Source organism: Mchenga conophoros, linkage group LG3 (assembly GCF_057382185.1).
Source record: "Mchenga conophoros isolate Kocher_MC1m ecotype Shallow Benthic linkage group LG3, M_conophoros_male_GT1.1, whole genome shotgun sequence".
Lineage (NCBI taxonomy): Eukaryota > Metazoa > Chordata > Actinopteri > Cichliformes > Cichlidae > Mchenga > Mchenga conophoros.
In genome coordinates, this window is record NC_140528.1 from 28,254,723 (window position 1) to 28,267,218 (window position 12,496).

The window sequence follows — 12,496 nt, forward strand, 5'->3', positions numbered from 1 at the left end:
AGCGGACGTAACATAAATGAGCCCAGAGACCAGGGGGTTAGATAAGAAGAAAAACATAAGGTTTATTAACACAACTGAAAACCGTTAGTGAAACAACTCACTAGGCAATAGAGTGATTTTTAAACAAACATAACAAACAACTCAAGTAACACTATTATTAAAATCACACTTCATGCACAGCTAGCTCTCTCTCTCTCTCGCTCTCTGTACTTCAAGAACAGTTTCCCGTCTCCAATCTCTGTTTTCTGTATTATTCATTCACTTATTACCCACCAGTCTACCGTTGTTTACAGCGCTGTGGCTGCTGTCTTTTTCTTTTTTCACTTAAATGACCTGGGACAAGAAAGCCTATTTTTTCTGTTGTTCAATACTGAAGAAATTTAAACTTTATATGCAGAACATTGTAGAATATTTTTAAGGTCATCTGCTATAAAAAGCCAGACCAGGAAAATCTCCTTCATGTTTTTCTGTGTTTTATTCTCAGTTACTTTCACACAAAGGCATCTGCTGTGATGTTCACAATTCTGATGAAGTCAGTACTGATAAATGATCAGAATTATAATATTTCTGACTGTCTGAGGCTAAGTTGAATCGAATCGGGACTTTGAAAACCGGAGTCGAATGGATTATAGAAATCAGTGATGATACCCAGCCCTAGTGAGCAGCCTAGGCACGACAGAAGTGGATGTAGCTGTAATAGGAAAAGAACTATAGCTAACTTTTCTGTTAAGTTAAGGCCTGATCCTTCTGAAATTCATAGCCAGTGCTCTGACACGGTGTCATCAATCTTTGAATGCTGAAAAAGCACAGTGTATCCAGAAAAACACATTATATTATATAAATTATTATAAAATTTGTGTGCACCTAAATTTTGTGCCGGTACGCCTAACTTTTTAAAGTTAGGCGTACCGGTACGCGCATGGCAAAAAGTTAGTCTAGAGCCCTGCCTTCCAAAACACGGAGCTCTCCAGGAGTCCATCACCATTCTGGTTCGCAGCCTCAGGAAAAGGGGATACTCCCCCTTTTCCTGAGGCCAAGACCCTATTCTCATTATTCAACTCCTTTTACAGGCCACCTGACTCTTTGCCCGCTCATATCTATTCATCTAACTTCTGCGACTCTCTAATCCTATGAATATTTTCAGTGATGCTCAATGTAGCTCCTCCGTCTTAATTCCACCCCCTTCTCACTTCCCTTCTGTTTTTCAACTTCTGTCTTTAACTGATATTGCTGATCTCATCCACAAATCAAAGTCTTCTACCTGCCAGCTTGATCCTATTCCCACAGTCCTTGTCAAAGCCTGTCTACCCCCTCTCCTTCCCCTCATATCTGCTATTATTCACTCTTCACTCACTGCTGGAACTGTTCCTGCCGCCTTCAAAGTTGCCACCATCACCCTAATCCTGGAAAAAAAAAAAACAGGTCTAGATCCCAACAACTTTAACAATTTTTGTCCTATCTCCAATCGACCATTTCTCACAAAAATTCTTGAAAAGTGGTTGTTTCACACGTCCATCTACACCTAACTGATAATAACCTTTACGAACAGTTCCAGTCTGGTTTCCGTCCTCTGCATAGCACCGAAACTGCTCTTATAAAGATAACAAACAATCTTCTTATGGCAGCTGATTCTGGTCTCCTCTCCATCCTTATTCTCCTTGATCTGAGTGCAGCCTTTGACACCATCTCTCATCCCATTCTTCCTAGCAGATTAGCTTCTATTGGCTTCTCTCATACTCCCTTAGCCTGGTTTAAATCATACCTGTCTGACCCGACTCAGTTGATTCAATTGAAATCCTTCACTTCTCAGCCTTCTCCTCTATCGACTGGGGAGCCCCAGGGATCTGTCCTCGGGCCCCTCCTTTTCATCATTTACCTTCTTCCACTCTGACACATTTTTCGTAAATATACCATTCAGTTGTCTAAGGAGTTTGGAAAGAAAAGCGTCTGGACTTCTTTGAGTTGCTTGAAGACGTTTCACCTCTCATTCGAGAAGCTTCTTCAGTTCTAAGGGTCCAATTGGTGGGGAGTCCCAGATTTAAACCCAGTGGGAGTTTCCCCCCAAAGAGGGACAAAAGGACCCCCTGATGATCCTCTACCTAATCGCATGAGCCAAGGTGTGAAAGCGGGTGTGGGTCCTAATCAGCCAGGGTTTCGGGTGAGCTCATTGTGAAACCTGGCCCCACCCTATCGTGTGATTTCCTGAGGTCAGATGGCCCAGGATGCAAATGGGCGTTAGGGCGTCTGGGAAGGGATCTCAAAACAGGATTATAGATGGCAGAGAGTTGGTGTCGTAAACCACCGCCTCTGTTCAAAGATGGTCGCTCACAGTAGACGTAAATGGCTTCTTTCTGTAATTCACTATTATTTGGCCTTACAAAAAAAATCCATCAACAACCTCCAACGTGTCCAGAGCTCTGCTGCCCGTATTATTACTAGGACTTCCTCTACCCACCACATCTCCCCAATCCTGAAGCAGCTTCACTGGTTCCCTGTTAAATTTCGCATTTATTTTAAAATAATCCTTTATACATTTAAGGCTATTCATTCTGTCTCTCTCCACCATACCTTTCTGATTTAGTACAGATGAAATTCCCATCTCAGTGCCTCAGATCTTCATCTTTTCTTTCTCTCTCTCTGTTCTTTCCGCTTGTCTTATTACAATGGGGGGCTTTTAGTCACTTTTCTTTTTAAGTCCACCCTCAAAACTACTCAAAAAAATTACTCTTATTGTTGTGTATATTTCCAGTTTTTCTGTTTTTGTTTAACATATATCTGCTTTATTTGCTGTACAGTGTTCTTGGGTTTTCTGAAAGGTGCTATTTTTGAATAGAATGTATTATTATTATTATTAGTAGTAGTAGTATTATTATTATAACAAATCGCAAATTACAGGCCGATTCATGTCAAAAATTTTAGAGAAAATATTGTTTCAGCAACTGCAGACCCATTTAGAGATAAACGGTATAAGTGATAAATTCCAGTCTGGATTCAAACCGCGTCACAGTACCGAAACTGCCCTACTAAGAGTTTTCAATGACCTCCTTCTAATTGCTGACTCTGGGCGCTCTGCCATCTTAGTTCTATTAGATTGTGTTTGATCTGTGTTTGGGGGTCTTAATCAGTTATAACTTTCTAGGTAGGGCAATAAAACAAAACATGCTTACTATCTTCTGCTTATTAGAGAGTTCAGTTCAATTCAGTTCAGTTCATTTTTATTTCAAACATTTCAAACATGTGCCTTCACAATCATTACAAAATATCATTCCATTATTTGTTTGAAAAGGAGTAGGCTGAAGTATTTACTTATTTGTCCGTACACCCTCATGTTTTACCTCTCATTCATTTAATTTTTTTTTGTCTTAAATTAAACAAACAACATATGAAACATATGAAGTAAAACAAAACATAACATACATAAATCAAAAACAAGAAATTAGCAAGCCCCACCACAGTATAGTTTCTTTCATATGAAAAATACAGAATGTGTATATTTGCAGATACACAAGTTATGGAAAACAAACAAACCAAACCAAAACAAAAAAAACAAAAAAGAACCACAACACCATTACCAGCAACATTACTGTCCTGGGTTAACCCCGTTTTCTTCATTCTTATACTTATTTAAAATTAGGTTTTTATATTTTACTTTAAACTGTTTTATGTTTTTACTGTCTTTTATTTCTTCCGTTAGACCGTTCCATAATTTAACTCCTGCAATTGAGATAGACATAGTTCTTAAAGTTGTTCTAGCACTTTGTATTTTTAAATTCCATTTCCCTCTTAAGTTATACCCACCTTCTCTTTCTATGAACAATTTACAGATTTCTTTGGGAAGCAATTTATTTCTTACTTTATACATTATTTGCGCTGTTTTAAGATTCACCAAGTCTTGGAATTTAATAGCTTGAGTTCTACAACATAGTCAATTTGGTTTACAACATACATGATATCTCTAAAGCTAGCTTATACAAAATGAGAAAAGTATAAATTTCATGGAAAACATTCAACTCTGAACAAACATTTTCATGTCATAAATTCATGTCTTTCCGTTATAAAGCTAAAAGGGTGCTTTTGTTAGCCCTGCATTCGGTTTTCCCACCGTTTACCCTGACTCTCGCTCTATGGCTGCTGTATACAAAGTAAATTGCCTCAAAACATCTGCATATGTGTGCAATATGATCCAGAAAGGTCTTTTTTTTTTGTCTTTCCATGACTTTGTACTTGAAATTGTTTTTTGCTAAGAAATAAACAATGATTCAATATCAAATTCTGACATTGTTTTAATATTAACGGAGGGTGCAAAAGTGATGTAAATTCAATATCAGATTTTGATGTTGATTCAATGGAATTGCCTGATATTGATTTAACATTGTTTCAGTGAATATTTGCTATCTGGGATAAGATGGACCCATGTGTGACACAAGGAAGGAAAATGCAACAGTGGCCAGGCCATGATTTGGTAGTACACCGGAAATTGCTTTATAAGACCTAGCTTGCCTCTTACCTAACCCCGAACAAGCATCCCAGCTACATCAATGATACACCAGATTTCCTGACAATGGTATTGAATGCTGAGCTGTAATCTACAAACAGCATTCTCACATACGTGTCTCTCTTCTCCAGGTGCGAGAGGGCGGTATGTAGTGTCAGGGCTGTGGCATCATCAGTGGACCTGTTGTGGCGGTATGCGAATTGTAGAGAGTCCAGTGAGTCGGGTAGTGCAGAGCAGATGAAGTCCCTGACCTGCTTCTCGAAGCATTTGCTCAAGATGGGGGTCAGGGCTACAGGTCGCCAGTCGTTCAATGAGGAGATGGTGGAGGATTTGGGTACAGGGACGATGGTGGCCATTTTGAAGCAGGCTGGGACTACAGACAGAGAGAGGGAAAGGTTGAAGATGTGTGTGAACACTCCAGTCAGCTGAGCCGCGCATGACTTGAGGACGCGGCCGGGAATCCCGTCCGGACCAGTAGCTTTGCGCGCGTTCACCTTCCTGAAGCACATCCACACATCCTCCTCAGACACAGTGTGCGCACTGACGTCATCCGCGGTGCGCACACTGTCCGGTCTCATGCTGTTCGCTGTGTCGAATCTAGCGTAGAATAAGTTTAAATCCTTGTGTTAACCATTCCTCGCCGTCAGTCCCCTGACCGTGGTCGGGAGACGCGAGGGGAGATGCTTGCTAACTTTTTTAACCATGACACACTCTCTCTCTCTTTTTTTTCTTCTTCCGCTCCCCGCGTTTCCTTCACGCGCATGCTCACACACACATCACATGCACTCCTTACTGCACCCAGTCACACACAAGACGGCAATTCCCGCAACACTTGTTACGTTCCCCTGAGGGGTCTAGGTGGTGAGGGGGAAGTAACAAAAAGTGTCCGGGTCAGAAAAAGGAGTCAAGGAGGCAAAAGGGTTCAAATAAATAGTTTTATTAAGGTAGCTCAACTAAAAGAGACGGACAAGCCGCTATCACCATTTAACTGCTCATCGTGTCTGCAGGCTTTGTTAATAAATTTCCACAACAGTAGCCACCTGTACAAACACACTAAGACAGATTTAATATCATTTTCATCACTACTTATTAACACTTTCCCTCTCTTATTCTTCTGTCCACATTTTAACACATCTCTGTCCATCACTCTTGGTTATACACCACCCACAGCACCTCTTACACACAGACACACTTCTCTTTACTGCATTCCTGTTTCTACACACTTCGTACTGCATGTATTCTTTCCCATATTTCTGAAAGAGAAAAAATAGATAAATCATGCAATCAAAACCTGGATTTGCGCGGACTAGGCAGAGGGATGCCTCCTATGGCCGTACTGCTGAGCTCAGCTTTGCGGACAAGCGTGTTCACCGTCCGGCCTTTTCCTTGTGGTGCAAAAGTGCTAAACACCGTAAACTAAGGACAGAGTCCTTTCCCATGACGGTCCTGAGATTAGGCATTGAATTCCTGAGGTTTCCCTCCCAGCGGTCCGTCCAAAAACAAATAAAACAACAACAAAAAAAACAACAACTCTTTTCTCTGTCGACAGCTCTTTCTTTCTCACACTTGTTTTTTTTTTAACCAGACCAAACTCTATGGCCAAAGAATTAAAATAAAACAAGATAAAAAAATAAAAATTGGGTTTTCACCCGGACCACCTGTAGGGACGCCCCCATTTGCTGGGCCCAGCTGCCATTGTACGAACAAGCGCGTCTGCTGTCCGGCCTTTCTGCCTTTTTTGCTGGTGCAAAACTGCTAAAAAACCATACACTAGAAGGCTGAACTTGTTGAGCTTCTAAGATCCTGCACTTACCACTGCAACAAGAATACCCACTAGAATACCCAAACTAAGTTTCTAGGAACCTGCACCCAATAATTGCAGCAGTAAGGAAGCGAGGCTTTCCCTGTTGGTCCGATTGAAAATGCTCCCAAATCAAAACATCTCACCGTTGCAGATCCTTTTCAGTGCCTCTCTTGGTTCTTTTAAAAATTCCTGCATGTGTGAGTCGCTGAAGCACACACCGCGGTTCCCCCTTTTTGAAAACAACGGTGAGACTGAGGCCATTTTACCTCAGGATGGCCAGTCACTGCGTGCCCGTGATTCAGTGAAACTCACCGGAGGAATTCTGCCGACAACGCCAAATTGTCGTGGAAAATTTAACAATAACCTGCAACACAGTCAGTGAGCTTGATTTGAAGTGGGTTTAATAAACACACTGCAATGTGGAGAGAGCATCCCAGTGAAACACCAGGACCATCTCTGAATTGTGGCCACCGCCCTCACATCTTCTATACAGACACACAGACAAAGAACATCCACAGACTCTCACATGTTGGTATAGCCCCCCCTCTCACAGGGGGCTATACCTCCTCCCTCACACAGAGAATTATGACCTTGTTTTCTGCTTGGCCGTCACCTAAAGATTTACATCCCTGATAAGCAGGAGTCCCACTATCTGTTTAACGTCTCCCATTACAACGGCCTCCCTGTGGTAACTTTCCACGTGCATGTAAACTAGTGACAGGAGTGCTCTCACTATGGTAAAGTGAGAAAGTGATATTACTATAACTAATGAGATGTGATTAAATATGTGATTAATACTAGAGATGGCACGATACCACTTTTTTATGTCCGATACCGATATAAATTTATCCATAAATTTGGATATCTGCCGATACCGATATGAATCCGATATAGTGTGTTTTAATCAATAAAACTGTTTTTTTAAATATCTTGCTGCATTTTGTATAAGTTCATACTCAAGTTTAAAACAACAACTACACTAAAGCTATTCTGTTATACCTGTATGCAAAAAAAAAAAATTTCATAATTCAGCAATACTGATCAATCTAATAGACTTAAACCTACACCATCCTCCCTTTTCTGGTATTTTAAAGAGTACTTAGCGTAAATATTAAGCAACTTGACTAATAGGGTTCCAACTCCCAGCAACAACAAAAATAAATAAATAAAAAGTAGGGAACCACCCCTCACGCTCCACCTCATGATGCTTAATCGACGTAATCAACCTTAATTTGATGCAGTGTGAAAAAATATGCACAGAAATCAATTATTTTTCAAGAAATATTATATAGATTCAACATCTTTCTTCAACAAAATTGGAGACTGCAGAGATGGTACCTTCCCAAAGGAAAAAGTACTATAGCTTACTAGGGTATATATATTAGACTTAATAGTCACTATATACAGTAATTGACTTCTATTCATTTTACATCAAATTAAAACTTTGGGTGTCAGATAATTATTTATTAAAAGCTCGACATTTTAAATGAGAATAAGAAAGAAAAGTATGTCTTTGTGCCCCCTTTTCCCTGTTCATGCCCTATCGGCCCCCCTGGCTAAACTTAGCTAGATCCGCCCCTGCACAGTTACCAGCGTCAGCTACGTAGAAAAAGATCCTGGTGTAGAAAGTAATATTAAATAAATTCTAACAACAGCTTATCAAGCTTAAACGTGCTGCTGTTGTTGTTCAGCCGCTGGTTTCCTCTTTCTGCTGCAAAGTGGGCCAAAAACAAACAAGAGAGACGGACTTGCGACAGAAAAGCCGATCAGCTGATCATTAAGCAGTTTCATGATTGAAGTAGCAGCCAGAAGAGGCAGTCGCTTGTTAAGCTTAACACAGGAATGCTTTACAAACATTCAGAGATGGACTTACACACTTGCTTTACTTCTCTCGGGGATAACTTTGTCGGAGATGAAATGCCGGGTTGCGAAGCTCCGCAAACTATTACGTATCGTATCGTATCGGACCGATACCGATACGTAATATCGGATCGGTCCATCTCTAATTAATACATGAGAAAAGAAATCTGCCACCACATTATTTAATTATTTAACATTCAAATTGAACTAAACAGTCACAGATTCATGTAGTGACTGTGTGCACGTTACAAGACTATTAATAATGACACATTTGTTCCAACAAGCTCTCTGAAACTGATCTTTGTATTTTTCCATGTAACACATCCATCTTCATCCGCTTTATCCGAGGCCGGGTCGCGGGGGCAGCAGCCTAAGCAAAGAGGCCCAGACCTCCTCCAGCTTACACACACAAACACACACATACGCGCACACACACAGACAGGCACACACACACACACACACACACACACACGTACACACACACGCACACACACACACACGCACGCACACACACACACACACACACACACACACGTAAACACACACAGACACACACACACACACACGCGCACACACACACACACACACACACGTACACACACACAGACACACACACACACACGTACACACACACAGACACACACACACACACGCGCACACACACGCCCGCGCACACACACACACACACACACACACGTACACGCACACACGTACACACACACACACACACGCGCACACACACACACACACACGTACACACACACAGACACACACACACACACACACACGCGCACACACACGCCCGCGCACACACACACACACACACACACACGTACACGCACACACGCACACACGTACACACACACACACACACGCGCACACACACACACACACACGTACACACACACAGACACACACAGACACACACACACACACACACACACACACGCGCGCACACACACACACACACACACACGTTTCTGTCTGTATTTCCGTGGATGTCACTTGCCAGCTGTCACTCAATGTCTCCCACGAGCACGTTTAGCTCTTTTAATGTTTTGCCCACTTGTTGCCCACTTGTTGCCCACTTGTTGCCCACTTGTTGCCCACTTGTTGCCCACTTGCACCTTTTTGTTTTTGTCTGTTTTTGCACAAAGACAGAAATGTGGCATGAGGCCAGTCTCAGCGGTGCATTCACAGCACTATATTTTCCATTCTGCCGATTATTAATAATGAAGCCTGTTATTAAAGAAGCACTAATAATACTGGAGCTGTTAACACACACGCTTACACACATGTGAGCAGGAAAAGTATCTTTATTCAAATGCAGGTTTAAACCTCAGGACCAGCCACACCTTCTTCAAACTGTGAGACGAAGAATACAAGTTAGTAAAAGCTCAAAGTTCTTTGCATTGATGCTGTGAACATGAACGTGTGTGAAAGGTGTGTGTTGTTACAGCTTCGTACCTGCAGCTCACGAGACAAACATGTATTGGGTCTCAGCCTGGTCACCTGACAGAAACATGGTAGAAAAACATGAACGTGTCATTTCTCTGAGTCACTGATGGAAACATCAGCTTGTATGAACTGTTCAGTCTGATGGATCCTCTGAAGTGTGTCAGTGTGCTGTTGGAGTAAAGCTTAGTTAGACTTGGACCTGGTTGGTAGTAGTCATAGATCTTGACCACGGCTGGCTTCAGGTTGTCCACTGGGAGCTCCTGGATGATCTCTAAGCTGTGGTTGATGGGTGTGTCCTTTGATAACTGGACGAGACAGAAACAATCGCAGACACAGTTTGTACCAAAGATCATCATCTGGTGTCCCCACGGTGACTTTCACTTACCTGCTCTAAGTACACCAGAACGTGATCCTCCTTTTGCTCAACACGACTCACCAGGAGGCCACGTTTGAGCTGTGAGGAGATGACATCATTTTATTATTATCCTCACAATTATCACATGAGATGCACTCGTTGGTAGAATCTGTCTAATTACTCACACTCTTCAAAGACTCGGGGTCTGGGGAAAATCCAGAGAGCATTTTGATGTCCAGGATCACCATGTTTGTAGTTTCCTCCTTTCCACTGTACCTGTGTTTGAACAGTGTGATTATACTGACCTGTGTGCACACTTGCTTTTCATCTACCAGCAGTTCCTCCACACGGGTAAAGAGCGCTCCTCTCACCTGTCACATACTTACAGTGATTGTATTTGCACAGTGAATTTGGGTCTAGCAGATTCACTGGTGTTGACCTCTAGATGGACTCTCACACTGAGAGTGGTGACATCAGCAGGTGTTGGGATGTTGTAGGTGGCAGAAATCTGGGAAACACACTTGGGTCACGTGTGGAACAGAACTAATCACACCTCAATGCACCCTGCTGTCACTGTTCTACACCATGACACATATTAGCACACATACTTTTATAGTCATACCTATATGTCTATATTCATCTTAATATGAGGATCTCTGTTATATCTACACTCATTTTATACGAGTGCTTGATGTTTGTTGTATATTTGCTGCTATGACAACTCAGTTTCCCTCTGGGATTAATAGTTTCCCTGATTCTGATACAGACAGAAAGTTCATTTATTTTTGCTCAGTTCTCCAATTTAGTTTAAAATAGCATTGTACTCTCTACAGTTATTACTGCCAGGTCTAATGTCTTTATTGTGTATGACAATACATGTGCAAGATGAGCTTTATTACATGTGACAATGCTAATGCTCTCTGAAGTTGTATAAGGAAAAAGAAAAAGAAGAAACCCTTTCTCTGACATCAACCAGGAGCTTCTCACGTGATGCTGTCACTGACCTGCACTGAAGCACATGCAGTGCCCTTCACCTCCAGCCTGTATTTTCCTGACACGTCCTGCAGCGCCTCCTCCTGGTAGAGCAGTTTGTTGCCCTGATTTACATCAAACGTCAGCTGACTGCTGGGAGCCTGAACTGTCACTGTGCTCCAACCTTCAGCACTGAACACCAGAGTGGAGTAGAGAGCCAGAGCCTGAAGAGCCACCACCGTGTCCTACAGGATGGATTCATTGTGGTTAACACACACAGCATATGTCTCCATATTTCATGGGCTTAAGTGGAATAGACATTAAGTTAAAACGGCCTGTGTCACTTTGAGACCCTCTCACAAAAGAGATCCTTAATCTCAAGTTTTCCAAAGTTCACTTCCTGGTTAAATAAACGTTAAACAGGTTAAAATATCTTTAACTGAGAATTATCAAAGTATAGAAATTACAGGTATAAACTCGCAGGTGATCTGTTATTTACAGGCTGTTACGTGTAGTTGGTGTACAGAAGTCTGAGGTAACATTGCTATTCTGTAAAAACAATGAATTTTTAGACAAAACTTAAATGTCATATTCTAACTAAAGAATAAAACTTCTCTGCCTGGCTAAAACAAATCTGTTTTACATATCTGATAGAAAACTGAAAGCTTCAGTATTATTTCTTTTGTCCCTGGTTTTGTCTAAGACTGTACTCAAAGATGAGCTTCATACTGTTCGGGTGGTGTCGTACCTGAGTGGAGGAGAAGCCTCCGTAATAGTTCTGCTGCCCAGTCAGCCACCTGATAATACCAGAGGCATATCCCAGATCCTCAGCAGTCGGGGAGGCGCTGAGTTTGGCCAGCAGCACATAAGAACTGATCTCCACTGACAGGGAGGCTGATGTTTCTGCTGCTGTCTGAGACCAGTAGAGGAAACCTCCTACAAACACAATAACAGTCACAGTGATGCTAATAAAGCCTGAATGATGTCCTGCTAAAGGATGACTCACCTTCCCTCACTGCAACTGTGTCTAAGTGCTGCAGAAGGTGAGCACGGGTCTCCACGTCTCCTGCCAGAGTGAACACATAGGCCAGCAGAGCTGTAGTGTAGGTGTTGCTCAGGTCACTGAGAGACTCCTTGAGACAAGCCAGGCTCTTGTTCATCACAGGATCCTTTAAAAGATCAAAACAAAGAACTTTAATGGACAAACAGAAACCTTCTTTCATTAAACCCAGTGTGAGAAGAATAGGAGGCAGAGTTCCTGATTCAGTCACTCAAAACATCAACGTGATAATAGAAAACACAGCAATTAGAGGAAAGTACAGATCAAGCAAAGACTGGAGCAATCTGCTAGTAGTATTTACAATATAAAGAACATATTGAAAAAACACTGTACAGGTTGGGTGGTGATACCAGTTCTTGCTGGTGAGAGTTCAGGTATGTGGATGACACCTGGGTGAAAATCAATTCTCAGGACGTTCCACAATTCACAGATCACATTAACTCAGTGGAACGACACATCAAATTCACCAGGGAGGATATGAAAAGTGTCAGG

General features: G+C 41.9%; 1 protein-coding gene across 1 annotated transcript in view; it reads right to left on the reverse strand.

Moving 5' to 3' along the window:
• Positions 1-9,457: 9,457 nt before the first annotated feature.
• Positions 9,458-12,496, reverse strand: part of LOC146577980 (alpha-2-macroglobulin-like) — a 32,526-nt gene continuing 29,487 nt past the window's right edge. The window contains exons 28-36 of the mRNA XM_085256120.1: positions 11,951-12,113; positions 11,693-11,880; positions 10,977-11,189; positions 10,359-10,480; positions 10,158-10,248; positions 10,003-10,071; positions 9,817-9,922; positions 9,627-9,671; positions 9,458-9,524 (exon numbers count right to left, since the gene is read on the reverse strand). Coding sequence (XP_085112246.1) covers positions 9,634-9,671; positions 9,817-9,922; positions 10,003-10,071; positions 10,158-10,248; positions 10,359-10,480; positions 10,977-11,189; positions 11,693-11,880; positions 11,951-12,113 — 990 coding nt within the window. The 3' untranslated portion in view covers positions 9,458-9,524; positions 9,627-9,633. The remainder of the gene's footprint in view (positions 9,525-9,626; positions 9,672-9,816; positions 9,923-10,002; positions 10,072-10,157; positions 10,249-10,358; positions 10,481-10,976; positions 11,190-11,692; positions 11,881-11,950; positions 12,114-12,496) is intronic.